The 13128-nt window shown below is 44.5% G+C and overlaps 1 protein-coding gene across 1 annotated transcript in view; it reads left to right on the forward strand.

Moving 5' to 3' along the window:
* The first annotated feature begins 805 nt into the window (after positions 1-805).
* Positions 806-13128, forward strand: part of SH2D3C (SH2 domain containing 3C) — a 52332-nt gene continuing 40009 nt past the window's right edge. The window contains exons 1-2 of the mRNA XM_030206465.1: positions 806-845; positions 5655-6285. Coding sequence (XP_030062325.1) covers positions 806-845; positions 5655-6285 — 671 coding nt within the window. The remainder of the gene's footprint in view (positions 846-5654; positions 6286-13128) is intronic.

Genomic DNA, 13128 nt, shown 5'->3' on the forward strand with positions numbered 1-13128 from the left:
GGTTAGAGTCTGACTGATTCACTGAGTCTGTGGACAGGTGTCTTTCATACAGGTGACCATTGCCGACAGCTGTCTGTCATGCAGGTAACGAGTTGATTTGGAGCATCTACCTGGTCTGTAGGGGCCAGATCTCTTACTGGTTGGTGGGGGATCAAATACTTATTTCCCTCTGCAGAATGCAAATAAATTCATATACTTTCCTCAATGTGATTTTCCGGATTTAATTTGTGATGTGCTATCTCTCACTGTTACCAATAACCTACCCTTCAATTATGGGCTGCTCATGTCTTTGTCAGTGGGCAAACTTACAAAATCAGCAAGGGATCAAATACTTATTTCCCCCACTGTATCTCAGATCATTATTATCTCCAAGCCACAAAAACGTTGGTTTCTTCTTATTAATTTTGAGTCGGTGAACTGAAATCCAGTTCTCTATTATACTCATACATTCCTGAATATGCTTCAGTGTCTCTGACCAGGACAAAAATATTTGCAAAAAAACCCCATAATATCATCTGGCTAGAGGATTTTCAGAAGCTTAGTGGGCACCCTGCGCCACAGGTCAGTCCCTGTCTCCTCGACCACTAATGTTACCCTCATGCACCTGTTCTGAAACTCTGTTGAACTGATGTCAGTGAAAACAGAAAGATCATCATATAGACTAAATGTGTGCTAGATGTACATCCTCAGCGAGAGAGAGAGAGAGAGAGAGGAAGGAAGGAGGAACAGGAAGGTGTGAGAGTTTCAGATCAACTGCTGCAGTCTAATCTCCTTCCGCATCACAACCAAAGCCTCAGAAGCAGACATGAGTGACAAGCAGAAGACACCAAACTTTAGAACATTTAGTGAGTATTTTTTCAGTCTTAATTTATTTTTTTTTTTGGCCAAGGAAGGTTTAATGACACCCCATCCAAGTGCTGAAGGACCTGTACTGAGAATTAATTTCTCTCCATCCTTTACCTACAGGGATTTCTGGAAGATTCTGTTCTCACAGTTACTTGGGTCCAGGGAGTTGCTTCCATTTCTTTGGCTATTCTCTTTTACTCAGTTATTCTCACAGTCAGGACTTCTTCTAGCAAATGGAAGGCAAAAGACAATAATCCAAGTCCTTTCGCCTTGTAAAATAGCATTTTATTTGCAGATGGTGGACCTTGATTACTGACCAGCCCCTGCATGGATAGGAGGTACATCCTTTGATAATGCACATACTTTTACCCATGGAGAGAAGAGGTAGTGCTGGGGGAGGGGGGGGGGATGGTCAGACTGAGGGCAGAGATCATAGATATGGGTATAAATATGGATAGTCAAAACTAATGTGTGCATTTTCCAATGGAAAAATTACACACAGAAGAGCATCATTTCCCTGGGGGCAATAATCTAAGCAAACTTTCTCTCCGATTATTGGTGCACACTCAACGGTAAACGTAGCCTTGCAGTTTGCACCAGTGCAGACCGTTGTATTATTGCCCCTTAAATGTCGCACCCAGGACAGCACCCCGAGCACCATGTGTGTCGGAGATGTTTTCATAACACTGATATAGTTTTGGGCCTGTGCCACTGAGTTTTCATCTCTTTGCAGACAAATGGAGGAAAGCTGTAAGTGCACCTAATGAGCAACAGGCAAGGGAGATGTTTTATAATCAGGTTAAAAGTACATAAGTAATGCCATACTGGGAAAGACCAAAGGTCCATCAAGCCCAGCATCCTGTTTCCAACAGTGGCCAATTCAGGTCACAAATACCTGGCAAGATCCCCAAAAAAGTACAAAACATTCTATACTGATTATCCCAGAAATATTGGATTTTCCCCAAGTCCATTTAATAATGGTCTATGGACTTTTCCTTTAGGAAGCCGTCCAAACCTTTTTTAAACTCCGCTAAGCTAACTGCCTTTACCACATTCTCTGGCAACGAATTCCAGAGTTTAATTACACGTTGAGTGAAGAAAGGTTTTCTCCGATTCGTTTTAAATTTGCTACATTGTAGCTTCATTGCATGCCTCCTAGTCCTAGTATTTTTGGAAAGCGTAAACAGACGCTTCACATCTACCCGTTCAACTCCACTCATTATTTTATAGACCTCTATCATATCTCCTCTCAGACGCCTTTTCTCCAAGCTGATGCTTTAGCTAGGTTCTGAATACTAATCTCACTAAATAGACACACACACACAACAACAACAAAAACCCCAAAACAAATGGCAACAGTAGCCCTCTTTCCTAGAAGCAGCAGCACCTGCAGGACACATTTCAGTCAGAGGCTTGTTAGTCTCTTGTACACTATGAAATTAATTGATAGAGGTAAACTCTTCCTGAGATGCACTGGCAAATAGCGAGGTAGGCAGATCAGGGCACCAGGCAAGTACATGGTAACATAGTTGATGTCAGCAGAGCAGGACTATTTGGTCAATCCAACCTTCCAGGTTGCCCCCCCCGGCTCCACTTTTGTAGATCTGTCACCCCTGTGTTCCGCCCTCGCGGAAACCGGAAGTTACATTAGACGAGGGCGGGACACAGGGAGGGAAGGCCAGAAGAGAGGCGATCTGCTACTGCCGCTTTGAATGCAGGGGGCCCGGAGCCAAGGAGGCAGGCAGGTGAGACCGGGGACTGCAGCGCCGGCGGCCTGACCCTGGTGCCAGGCCCCCCTTGGAGGCCCGGGCCTGGGGAATTTTGTCCCCCCTGCCCCCCCTCTCGACGGCCCTGTATCTGGTTAGTGGATATATTAATACAGCTAACTGGCAGGTGAGACCGGGGACTACAGCGGCGGGGGGAGTGATGGGGGCGGCAGTGGCGGGGGGAGCGACAGGCGGTGGCAGCAGGGGGGGGGGGGGCGGAGGCAGGGCGGCCTTGCCCCAGGCCTGGCCTAATCTCTTGGTGGCCCTGACCAGATAACCTCTAACTCCACCCATGGACCGACCTTGTATTGTCCAGACAGTGCCAAAGTGGCCAGGGGAAACTTTCAGCCCCACTTTCTGTTTAGTTCTACTGAATATCCCTCTCGCCAGCACTTACCCTTATATCTGCTAATCGGATAAGTACCTTTGGAATATCGACCCTTCTGTTTTCTGAAAACTGGTAGTGTTACATTAAAAGGTTACGTGCCCGATATTCAAAGTATTTATGCTGCTAACTTTGGGGCCCTTTTACTAAGCTGTGCTAGTAAATTGGATCAGCGCACCCTTAAACAGATATTTCCTGCATGCTGAGCTCATTTCTAGTGTTGCCAACCCCAAAATAATCTCCAAGAATATTGCCTCCTCCCTCAAAACACCCAGGGAAAATATGCTACAGTACAAAGAAAAAAAAGCCACAGACAGAATTCCCCTTGTAGTGACATACAACACAGAGCTGGAGAAACTGAGGAAAATCATAAGAGACCTACAGCCACTACTCCAGGAAGATGAATTACTGAAAGAGATATTCCCATCCCCACCAGTGCTGGCCTTCCGACAGCCACCAAATTTAAAACACAAGCTGATCAGAAGTAAACTTCCAACACAGACGGAAAAAGAAAAGGGCACGTTTCCGTGTAACACAGCCAGCTGCAAACTATGCCAAAACATTTCACAAGACCCCACAGTCATTCACAAAGGAAAAATATTTAACATAAAGGACTATTTTACATGCTCATCTTCCACTGTGGTATATATCATTCAGTGTAAAAAATGTAACGAAGGATGCTATATTGGAGAAACAGGCCAGATGCTTAAGACAAGATTCAATCTGCACAGACATCACATGAAAATAGCCGGTGCCAGTCAAGCCCCCCACCCCTGTGGGCCAACACTTCACAAGACCAGAACACTGCACCAGTGATTTCACAGTAAGAATACTGAAAGGTAATTTTAAAACAATACAGGAATGTAAGACCTTTTTTCTTTTCTTTCATCTTATTTTCTTTTCCATGTTTTATTTTGTTTGAATTCTATTGATAACCTACTGTGGCCATAAAATAACCTTTTCTCTATTTGTGTAATTTCTGGCTGTGTGCTAATGTTACTATTAAATGAAAGCAGAGGCTGGCCAACAGATGCTCCAACACAGGAAATGGTGCTTAAAAGATGCTTTATTCGTTACTTGAACATAAAAAAACCAAAGAGTGGGAAGTGGACCAATGACTCCAGAGACTGGGACAGTAGGGTCAAACCAAATAAACTTTATTACAGACTTGACACAGATCCGTATTTCATCCACAGGACTGCCTCAGGAGTCAATGTATATCAAGGGTAATCCAAGAAAAAAATTACCTCTGTGAGATGTAATCAAAAGAAGTGCCTCTGAGAGTTAAAGGGGTCTTGAAACAGACCTGAAGGTATGAAATGTCAACAGCACATCATGCAACTCTATCTGCGGCGCTCAAATGTAAAGATAAAGTAATGCAGCTCTAGCTGCGGAGTCCAAGGATCTGTGTCGAGTCTGTAATAAAGTTTATTTGGTTTGACCCTACTGCCCCAGTCTCTGGAGTCCTTGGTCCACTTCCCACTCTTTCTTTTTTGTTCATTTGTGTTGTGGGATTTTGTTGTTCATCCACCTAGGTGGATTACCCGTCCTTATTCGTTACTTGGGCAAGAGGACCCGACGCGGTCCGTGTTTCGGCGTAATCAAATACCTGCCTCAGTGATATTCAAGTAAGTCCTTTTTTTTCGATACTGAGCTGATGCCTTCGGGTTATTCTATGTGTCTATATTTTCTCCTGAACAGAGCTCTTTGGGCAATTTCTTTAATTCAGGACTTACTTGAATATCACTGTGACCCCTGAGGCAGGCGTTTGATTACACCAAAACCAGTGTTGAGTCCTCTTGCCCAAGTAAGGAATAAAGCATCTTTTAAGCACCATTTCCTGTGTTGGAGCGTCTGTTGGCCAGCCTCTGCTTTCATTTGATTGTACTGTCTACGTGGAGGTGCTTCCAGTTTGCTATGCCTAATGTTACCATTACCATCACCTAGTTGGTCTGCATTAACCAGGTCGTGTGTGGAAGTGTCAGCATGCTAGCTGGTTAACGCTTCCACGCTCACTCTGTACCCATTCTCTGCCCCTGACATATCCCCTCCAAAATTTTTTTTTAAAAACAATAAACACCACACACTTAGCATGTGCAGATGACAAAACTAACACAAAACACTTCAATGAGTCTCGAGTTAGGCCATTTTTGCTTAACGCAGCTTAGTAAAAGGGCCTTTTTGAGAGTTATGCTCATAAATTGGTTTGTTTGAAAATGTACTAGGGCTGAGTGCATAACTTTATACTCAAACTTTCACTGAAATCTTAAATTTAGGACCATAAAATGTGGGTGGCAACAGGGGCAGTTTTAGGGTGGGGAAAAGAAGTTAGGAGTTTAGCATGGATTTTCAGCAGTAAGCTCACAATTAAGATTCATAAATATAGGCAAATGAAGGGCAGGCCTACATTTATGAGCATACTTTGTAAGTTTCTTAAAGTAGGATGAATTTTCAGCTGAAACATTTTTGCTCTTATGTTTGGATGAAAGTATGGCACAAATTTAGGTGGCTAACTTAGGAGCATAAATTTAGGAACTCAGCTTTCTTTGAATATTGGACTCTATAATCTTACAAGTTCTTCTCTGTTGCTTCATCTCCTCAAATTCATGAATGACCATCTCCCTCCCCTTTTGTTTTGTTTTTGCCTTTTTTTTTAGAGCTCTTTAAATTCAAAGGTTTTGGAAGCCTAAGTAATCTTTCTAGAGCCTTCACCTTCCGGCGAGCTTCCAGTGGCCCTGGTATTCTCAGCCCTTCTGAGGCCTTTGAGCAGACTCAAGATGATTTGAGTTCAGGACCCAGAAGCCCGTCTTATGCCAGATCCTGTGACATGTACAGCCACATGGGCACTATGCCAAGGCGTAATTTAGAAAAGAGACAAAAACCATGCAAGGTTCCCCCTGATGTACCTGCAGCAACTACGCCAACCATCTCAAAGCCAACAGTAGCCCATACAAGAAAGTCTGAGCATCAGGAGCATGGCAAGTCCCTGCACAGTAACCTCTGTAACCCAAATGTGACCATGGATGGAGAGCAGGAAGCAGATGTAAAAGCATCTCCCATAGTGAACCTCGAACAAGCAGAAATCACAGAGATAGATTCTACAGGAAACCTTACAGAAGCTGGGCATGTGGCAGAGACATCCAGCAGTATTGCCTGTATGGAAGCAACACCAGATCTACCTGCCGTTGGCACTGACCACCAGGGTGGAGACGAGAGAGAGAAACTGTCAGCTTCCAGAGGTTGTAGAGAACATTTGCCATTAGTGTCTGTAGAACCTCAGCAAAGCAGGTAAGTTTGTTCAGATCCTAGTCAGGTTACAGGGAAAATCTATTAGGAAACATTCCTCTTTACACCTGGGAGTGCCATACATGACAACTGCTCCCCAAACTCATATGGGTATGGGTTATGCATTTGATATACCACCTTTCTGTGGTACAATGAAAGCAGTTTACTTATTACATATAGGTGCTTTTTCTGTTCCTAGAGGTCTCACCATCTAATTTTTTTGTACCTGGGCAATGGAGGGTTAAGTGATTTGCCCATAAACAGTGGGCTAATTGTATTTAGCTAATTTTCCTTTGACATATGTCGGTGGCTATGTTTCAATAATATTATCAGATTTTGCATTTGGAAATCATAGTCAGTGCCTTAGTCCAGTGGCTTTGATTCTGGACAGTAGGAACTTGAAGGATCTGAGACAGCCCTGCTCCTCTCCAGGGCAGCAAAAGGAAGAGAAGAAACAGAGAACAATTATGGCAGATAAAGACGATATGGCCTATCCAGTATGCCCATTATGCTATCTTCTATCCCTTCCTCTCTCTTAGAGATCCTATATACGTGTTCCATGTTTTTTTTTTTTTAATCCAGATACAGTTTTCATCTCCACCACCTTCACCAGGAGGCCATTCCATACATTCACCATCTTTTATATGAAGAAGTATTTTCTCAGGTTATTCCCCGAGTCTGTTCCCTTTCACCTTCATCCTATACCCCCTCATTCCAGAACTTGCTTTCAATTAAAAGACACTCGCCTCCTGTGCATTGATGTCATGGAGATATTTAAACATCTCTAGCATATGTCCTCTTTCCTGCCTAATACATATTGAGACCTCTAAGTCTGTCCCCATATGCTTTATGATAAAGACCATTGACCATTCTAGTAGCCACCATCTGGACCAACGCCATCCTGCTTGTTTCCAGCTTCAGCTGCCATGCAGCCTGTCTGTGCCCAGCAGAGACTGATGGGTGAAATCAAACTGGAATTAATAAGCATTGGAAAGGTAGCGATTATTCTTACACTTCTAGACCTATTTGATGAGAAACATAGAGGGGCATAATCAAATGAAAACGTCTATCTCCATGGGCATTTATCTCCGAGAACGGGTCCGTGAAGGGGCGGACCGAACCATATTTTCGCAAAAAATATAGACGTCCATGTTTTTATTCGACAATTTGTGAGCTGGGCGTTTTTGTTTTTCAGCGATAATGGAAAATAAAAGCGCCCAGCTCAAAAATGAATAAATCCAAGGCATTTGTTCGTGGGAGGGGCCAGGATTCGTAGTGCACTGGTCCCCCTCACATGCCAGGACACCAACCGGGCACCCTAGGGGGCACTTCTACAAAAACAAAAAAAAAGGTAAAAGAGCTCCCAGGTGCATAGCACCCTTCCCTTGTGTGTTGAGCCCCCCCAAATCCCCCTCAAAACCCACTGCCCACAAGTCTACACCATTACTATAGCCCTAAGGGGTGAAGGGGGCACCTACATGTGGGTGCAGTGGGTTTGGGGGGGTTGGACGACTAAGCATTAAGCAGCACAATTGTAACAGGTAGGGGGGGGATGGGCCTGGGTCCACCTGCCTGAAGTCCACTGCACCCCCTAACAACTGCTCCAGGGACCTGCATACTGCTGCCAGGGAGGTGGGTATGACATTTGAGTGTGAAAATAAAAAGTTGTGAAACATCATTTTTTGTGGTGGGAGGGGGTTAGTGACCACTGGGGGAGTCAGGGGAGGTCATCCCCGATTCCCTCTGGGGGTAATCTGGTCATTTAGGGCACATTTTGGGGCCTTATTCGTGAAAAAACAGGGTCCAGGAAAAGTGCCCTAAATTCTAGCTACAAACGCATACTTTTTTTCCATTATTGGCGAAAGGCGCCCATCTCTGTTCGGGTGATAACCATGCCCCAGTCCCACCTTCAACACGCCTCCGACACGCCCCCGTCAACTTTGTACGCTTCCGCGATGGAGTGCAGTTGAAAACGTCCAAGTTCGGCTTTCGATTATACCGCATTATTTGTTTTTGTGAGATAAACGTCCATCTCCCGATTAAGGTCGGAACGTGGGCGTTTTTCTCGTTCGATTATAAGCAGGATAGTAACACAGTAAATGATGGCAGATAAAGACCTGAACAGTCCATTCATTCTGCCCAACTCATTTTCAATTTATTTATTTATTTGTTACATTTGTATCCCACATTTTCCCACCTATTTGCAGGCTCAATGTGGTTTATATAGTACCGTAAAGGCATTCACCAAGTCCGGTAGAGAAACAAATACAAGGTGATATTGTAGTCAAATAAAGGCACATGTGTTTCAGGTACAATGGGGATCGAGGAGAGGAAAGGTTATATAGAGGGGCATAATCAAACGGCGCTGGCCATCTCTGAGGATGGCGCTGTGAAGGGAAGGAGCCAACCGTATTTTCGCAACGAGATGGCTGGCCATCTTTTGTTTCGATAATATGGTCGGGGCCGACCAAATCTCAGCATTTTGGCCGGCTTTAGAGATGGCCGGTATTGATTTCTGCCAATAATGGAAAGCAATGCCGGTGATCTCAAACCCGGCCAAATGCAAGGTATTTGGTCGTGGGAGGAGCCAACATTTGTAATGCACTGGTCCTCCTGACATGCCAGGACACCAACCAGGCACCCTAAGGGGCACTTCTAAAAAGTAAAAAAAAAAAAAATTAAAATAGCTCTCAGTTGCATAGCTCCCTTACCTTGGGTGCTGAGCCCCCCAAATCTCTCCCAAAACCCACTCCCCACAACTCTACACCATTACCATAGCCCTTATGGGTGAAGGGGGGCACCTAAATGTGGGTACATTGGGTTTTTTTTTTGGGGGGGGGGTTGGAGGGCTCCCATTTACCACCACAAGTGTAACAAGTAGGGGGGGATGGGCCTGGGTCCGCCTGCTTGAAGTCCACTGCACCCACTAAAACTGCTCCAGGGACCTGTATACTGCTGCGATGGACCTGAGTATGACATTTGAGGTTGGCATAGAGGCTGGCAAAAAAAGTTTTTAAAATTGTTTTTTTGAGGGTGGGAGTGGGTTAGTGACCACTGGGGGAGTCAGGGGAGGTGATCCCTGATTCCCTCCGTTGGTCATCTGGTCAGTTCGGGCACTTTTTTGGGACTTGGACCTGAAAAAAAAGGGACCAAGTGAAACCGGCGAAATGCTCGTCAAAGCCGGCTTTCTTTTTTCCATTATCGGGCGAAGCCGGCCATCTCAACGCACGCCCCCGTCCTGCCTTCGCTACCGTGCTGACACACCCCCTTGAACGTTCGCCGGCCCCGCGACGGAAAGCAGTTAGAGCCGGCCAAAATCGGCTTTCGATTATACTGATTTGGCCGGGTTAATGAGCTCGCTGGCCATCTCCCGATTTGTGTCGGAAGATGGCCAGCGATCTCTTTCGAAAATAAGCTGGATAGTGTCCATTACGAGCTTTGGTTTTGCTGTGTTGCAGAGTGTAGGTATTTATGTTGGGTCGGTGGGGTATGCCTTTTTGAACAGGTTGGTTTTTAATGATTTCCTGAAGTTTAGGTGGTCATAGGTTGTTTTCACAGCTTTAGGCAATGCGTTCCATAGTTGTGTGCTTATGTAAGAGAAGCTGGATGCATAGGTTGCTTTGTATATAAGTCCTTTGCAGTTTGGGTAGTGGAAGTTTAGGTGTGTTCGAGTTGATCTGCTTATGTTTCTGATTGGTAGGTCTATGAATTCTGTCATGTATCCTGGGACTTGGCCGTAGATAATTTTGTGGACCAGGGTGCAAATTTTGAAGGTAATACGTTCTTTGATTGGAAGCCAGTGCAGTTTTTCTCAGAGGGGTTTATCACTTTCGAATCACGATTTACCAAATATCAGCCTGGCTGCTGTGTTTTGAGCAGTCTGGAGTTTCTTTGTGAGTTGTTCTTTGCATCCCATGGAGATTCCATTGCAGTAGTCTGCATGGCTTAGTACCATTGATTTTATTAGGTTACAAAATATTTCCCTTGGTAAGAAAGGTTTTACGCGTTTAAGTTTCCACATTGAGTGGAACATTTTCTTTGTTGTGGAGTTCACTTGGCTCTCGAGTGTAAGGTTGCGGTCGATTGTGACGCCAAGTATTTTCAGGCTGTCTGAGATAGGGAGGGTGTGTTCTGGGGTGATTAAGGTTGTGGGTTTGTACGTATTGTGTTGGGATGAGAGGATGAGGCAGTGTGTTTTATCGGTGTTCAATTTCAATTATGATTAAACCAACAACAAATGTGATCCTTGATCATGGTCTTTCTTTGGCATTTCTGGGATATAGACCATAGAAGTCTGCTCAGCGCTGTCCTCATGTTCTACCTACTGAAGTTGCTGTTGAAGCCCACTCCAGCTCATCCTAAACCAGATTACCATATATGAGACACAGACCATACAAGTCTGCCCAGCATCGGTCTTAGTTCTTCACAGCCAGAGTCGCCATCTAAGTGCCACTCGACACATCAACACACATGCAGCCATTTAAGTTTTGCTTTTTTATACCATCCATTTTCTAATTACAGATCCTGTCCACCCAATCTTTAGTACTATTTAACTGGTCAGAATGGATGCTGACCGGTTAAATAGTACTTAACCTGCTATCTGCTGATATTCAGTGGGAATAACCAGCTATCTTCCGCTGAATATTTGTGGTTAGCAGCTGGCGGATAACCTTTAATTTTTCAACTTGTTCATAAATTCTCTCTTCCATGAACGGTGTGATATCCACTCCATTCTCAAATGTACTTATGCCAGCCAATCATGGTAATTTTCCAGGTTTTTATTCCACGAACACAGAAGCATGTTCGCTTTTTTCCTCATCACTCTCCACATAGCAGTCTACAAGATCTTTCAGTCTCACAATTCCATTTTTAGCCTTCCTCCTTTCACTAAATATACCTGACAAAATTATTGTCTCCCTTCCTTACATTTCTAGCCACTTGTTTGTCTGCTTGTACTTTCACCAGACATATCTCTAAGTACATAAGTATTGCACACTGGGACAGACCAAAGGTCCATCAAGCCCAGTGTCCTGTTTCCAACAGTAGCCAATCCAGGTCACAAATACCTGGCAAGATCCCAAAAAAGTTCAATACATTTTATGCTGTTATCCCAGAAATAAGCAGTGGATTTCCCCAAGTTAATTTAATAATGGTCTATGGACTTTTCCTTTAGGAAGCCGTCCAGACTTTTTTAAAACTCCACTAAGCTAACCGCCTTTACCACATTCTCTGGCAACGAATTCCAGAGTTTAACGACATGTTGAGTGAAGAAAAATTTTCTCCGATTCGTATTAAATTTACTGCTTTGTAGCTTCATCGCATACCCCCTAATCTTAGTATTTTTAGAGAGTAAACAAACGATTCACGTCTACCCGTTCCACTCCACTCATTATATCTCCCCATAGCTGTCTTTTCTCCAAGCTGAAGAGCCCTAGACACTTCAGCCTTTCTTCATAGGGAAGTTGTCCCATCCCCTTTATCATTTTTGTCGCCCTTCTCTGTACCTTTTCTAATTCCACTATATCTTTTTTGGTTTCTTTCAGATTCATCTGGTATTCTTTTCTGTATTCCTGTTCTTGAGTTTTTCTGTATTTCATGAATGCCAACTCTTTTGCCTTTATTTTCTCAACCACTTGTTTAGAGAATCATGTCAGTTTCCTTTTTCTCCTGCTTTTATTTACTCTCCTCACATAAAGGTCAGTAGCCATTTTTATAGCTCCTTTCAGCCTGGACCACTGTCTTTCCACTTCTCGCATGTCCTCCCACCTCATCAGCTTTTCTTGAGGTATTCCCCTATTTTTCTAAAGTCAGCATATTTGAAATTGAGGACTTTTAGTTTTGTGTGGCTGTCCTCTGCTTTAGCTGTTATATCAAACCAAACTGATGATTACTACTGCCCAAGTGTGCTCCCACTCATACATTACTACTACTACTACTACTTAACATTTCTAAAGCGCTACTAGGGTTACGCAGCGCTGTACAATTTAACATAGAGGGACGGTCCCTGCTCAAGGAGCTTACAATCTAAGAGACAAGTGAACGGACAGTCCGATAGGGGCAGTCAAATTGGGGCAGTCTGGATTTAGTGAATGGTAAGAGTTAGGTGCCGAATGCAGCATTGAAGAGGTGGGTTTTAAGCAAAGACTTGAAGATGGGCAGGGAGGGGGCTTGGCGTAATGGCTCAGGAAGGTTGTTCCAAGCATAGGGTGAGGCGAGGCAGAATGAGCGAAGCCTGGAGTTGGCGGTGTTGGAGAAGGGTACAGAGAGGAGGGATTTGTCCTGTGAACGGAGGTTACGGGCGGGAACATAGGGGGAGATGAGGGAGGAGAGGTAGTGAGGGGCAGCAGACTGAATGCATTTGTAGGTAAGAAGGAGAAGCTTGAATTGAATGCGGTATCTGATTGGAAGCCAATGAAGTGACCTGAGGAGAGGGGTGATATGAGTAAATCGGTTTTGGTGGAATATGAGACATGCCGCAGAGTTCTGAACAGATTGAAGGGGGGATAGATGGCTAAGTGGGAGGCCAGTGAGGAGTAAGTTGCAGTAGTCAAGGCGAGAGGTAATGAGAGCATGGACGAGAGTTCGGGTGGTGTGTTCAGAGAGGAAAGGGCGAATTTTGCTGATGTTAAAGAGGAAGAAGCGGCAGGTCTTGGCAGTCTGCTGGATATGCGCAGAGAAGGAGAGGGAGGAGTCAAAGATGACTCCAAGGTTGCGGGCAGATGAGACGGGGAGGATGAGGGTGTTATCAACTGAGATAGAAAGTGGAGGAAGAGGAGAAGTGGGTTTTGGTGGAAAGACGATAAGCTCGGTCTTGGACATGTTCAGTTTCAGGTGGCGGTTGGACAT

This window comes from Microcaecilia unicolor, chromosome 6 (genome assembly GCF_901765095.1).
Source record: "Microcaecilia unicolor chromosome 6, aMicUni1.1, whole genome shotgun sequence".
Classification (NCBI taxonomy): Eukaryota; Metazoa; Chordata; class Amphibia; order Gymnophiona; family Siphonopidae; genus Microcaecilia; species Microcaecilia unicolor.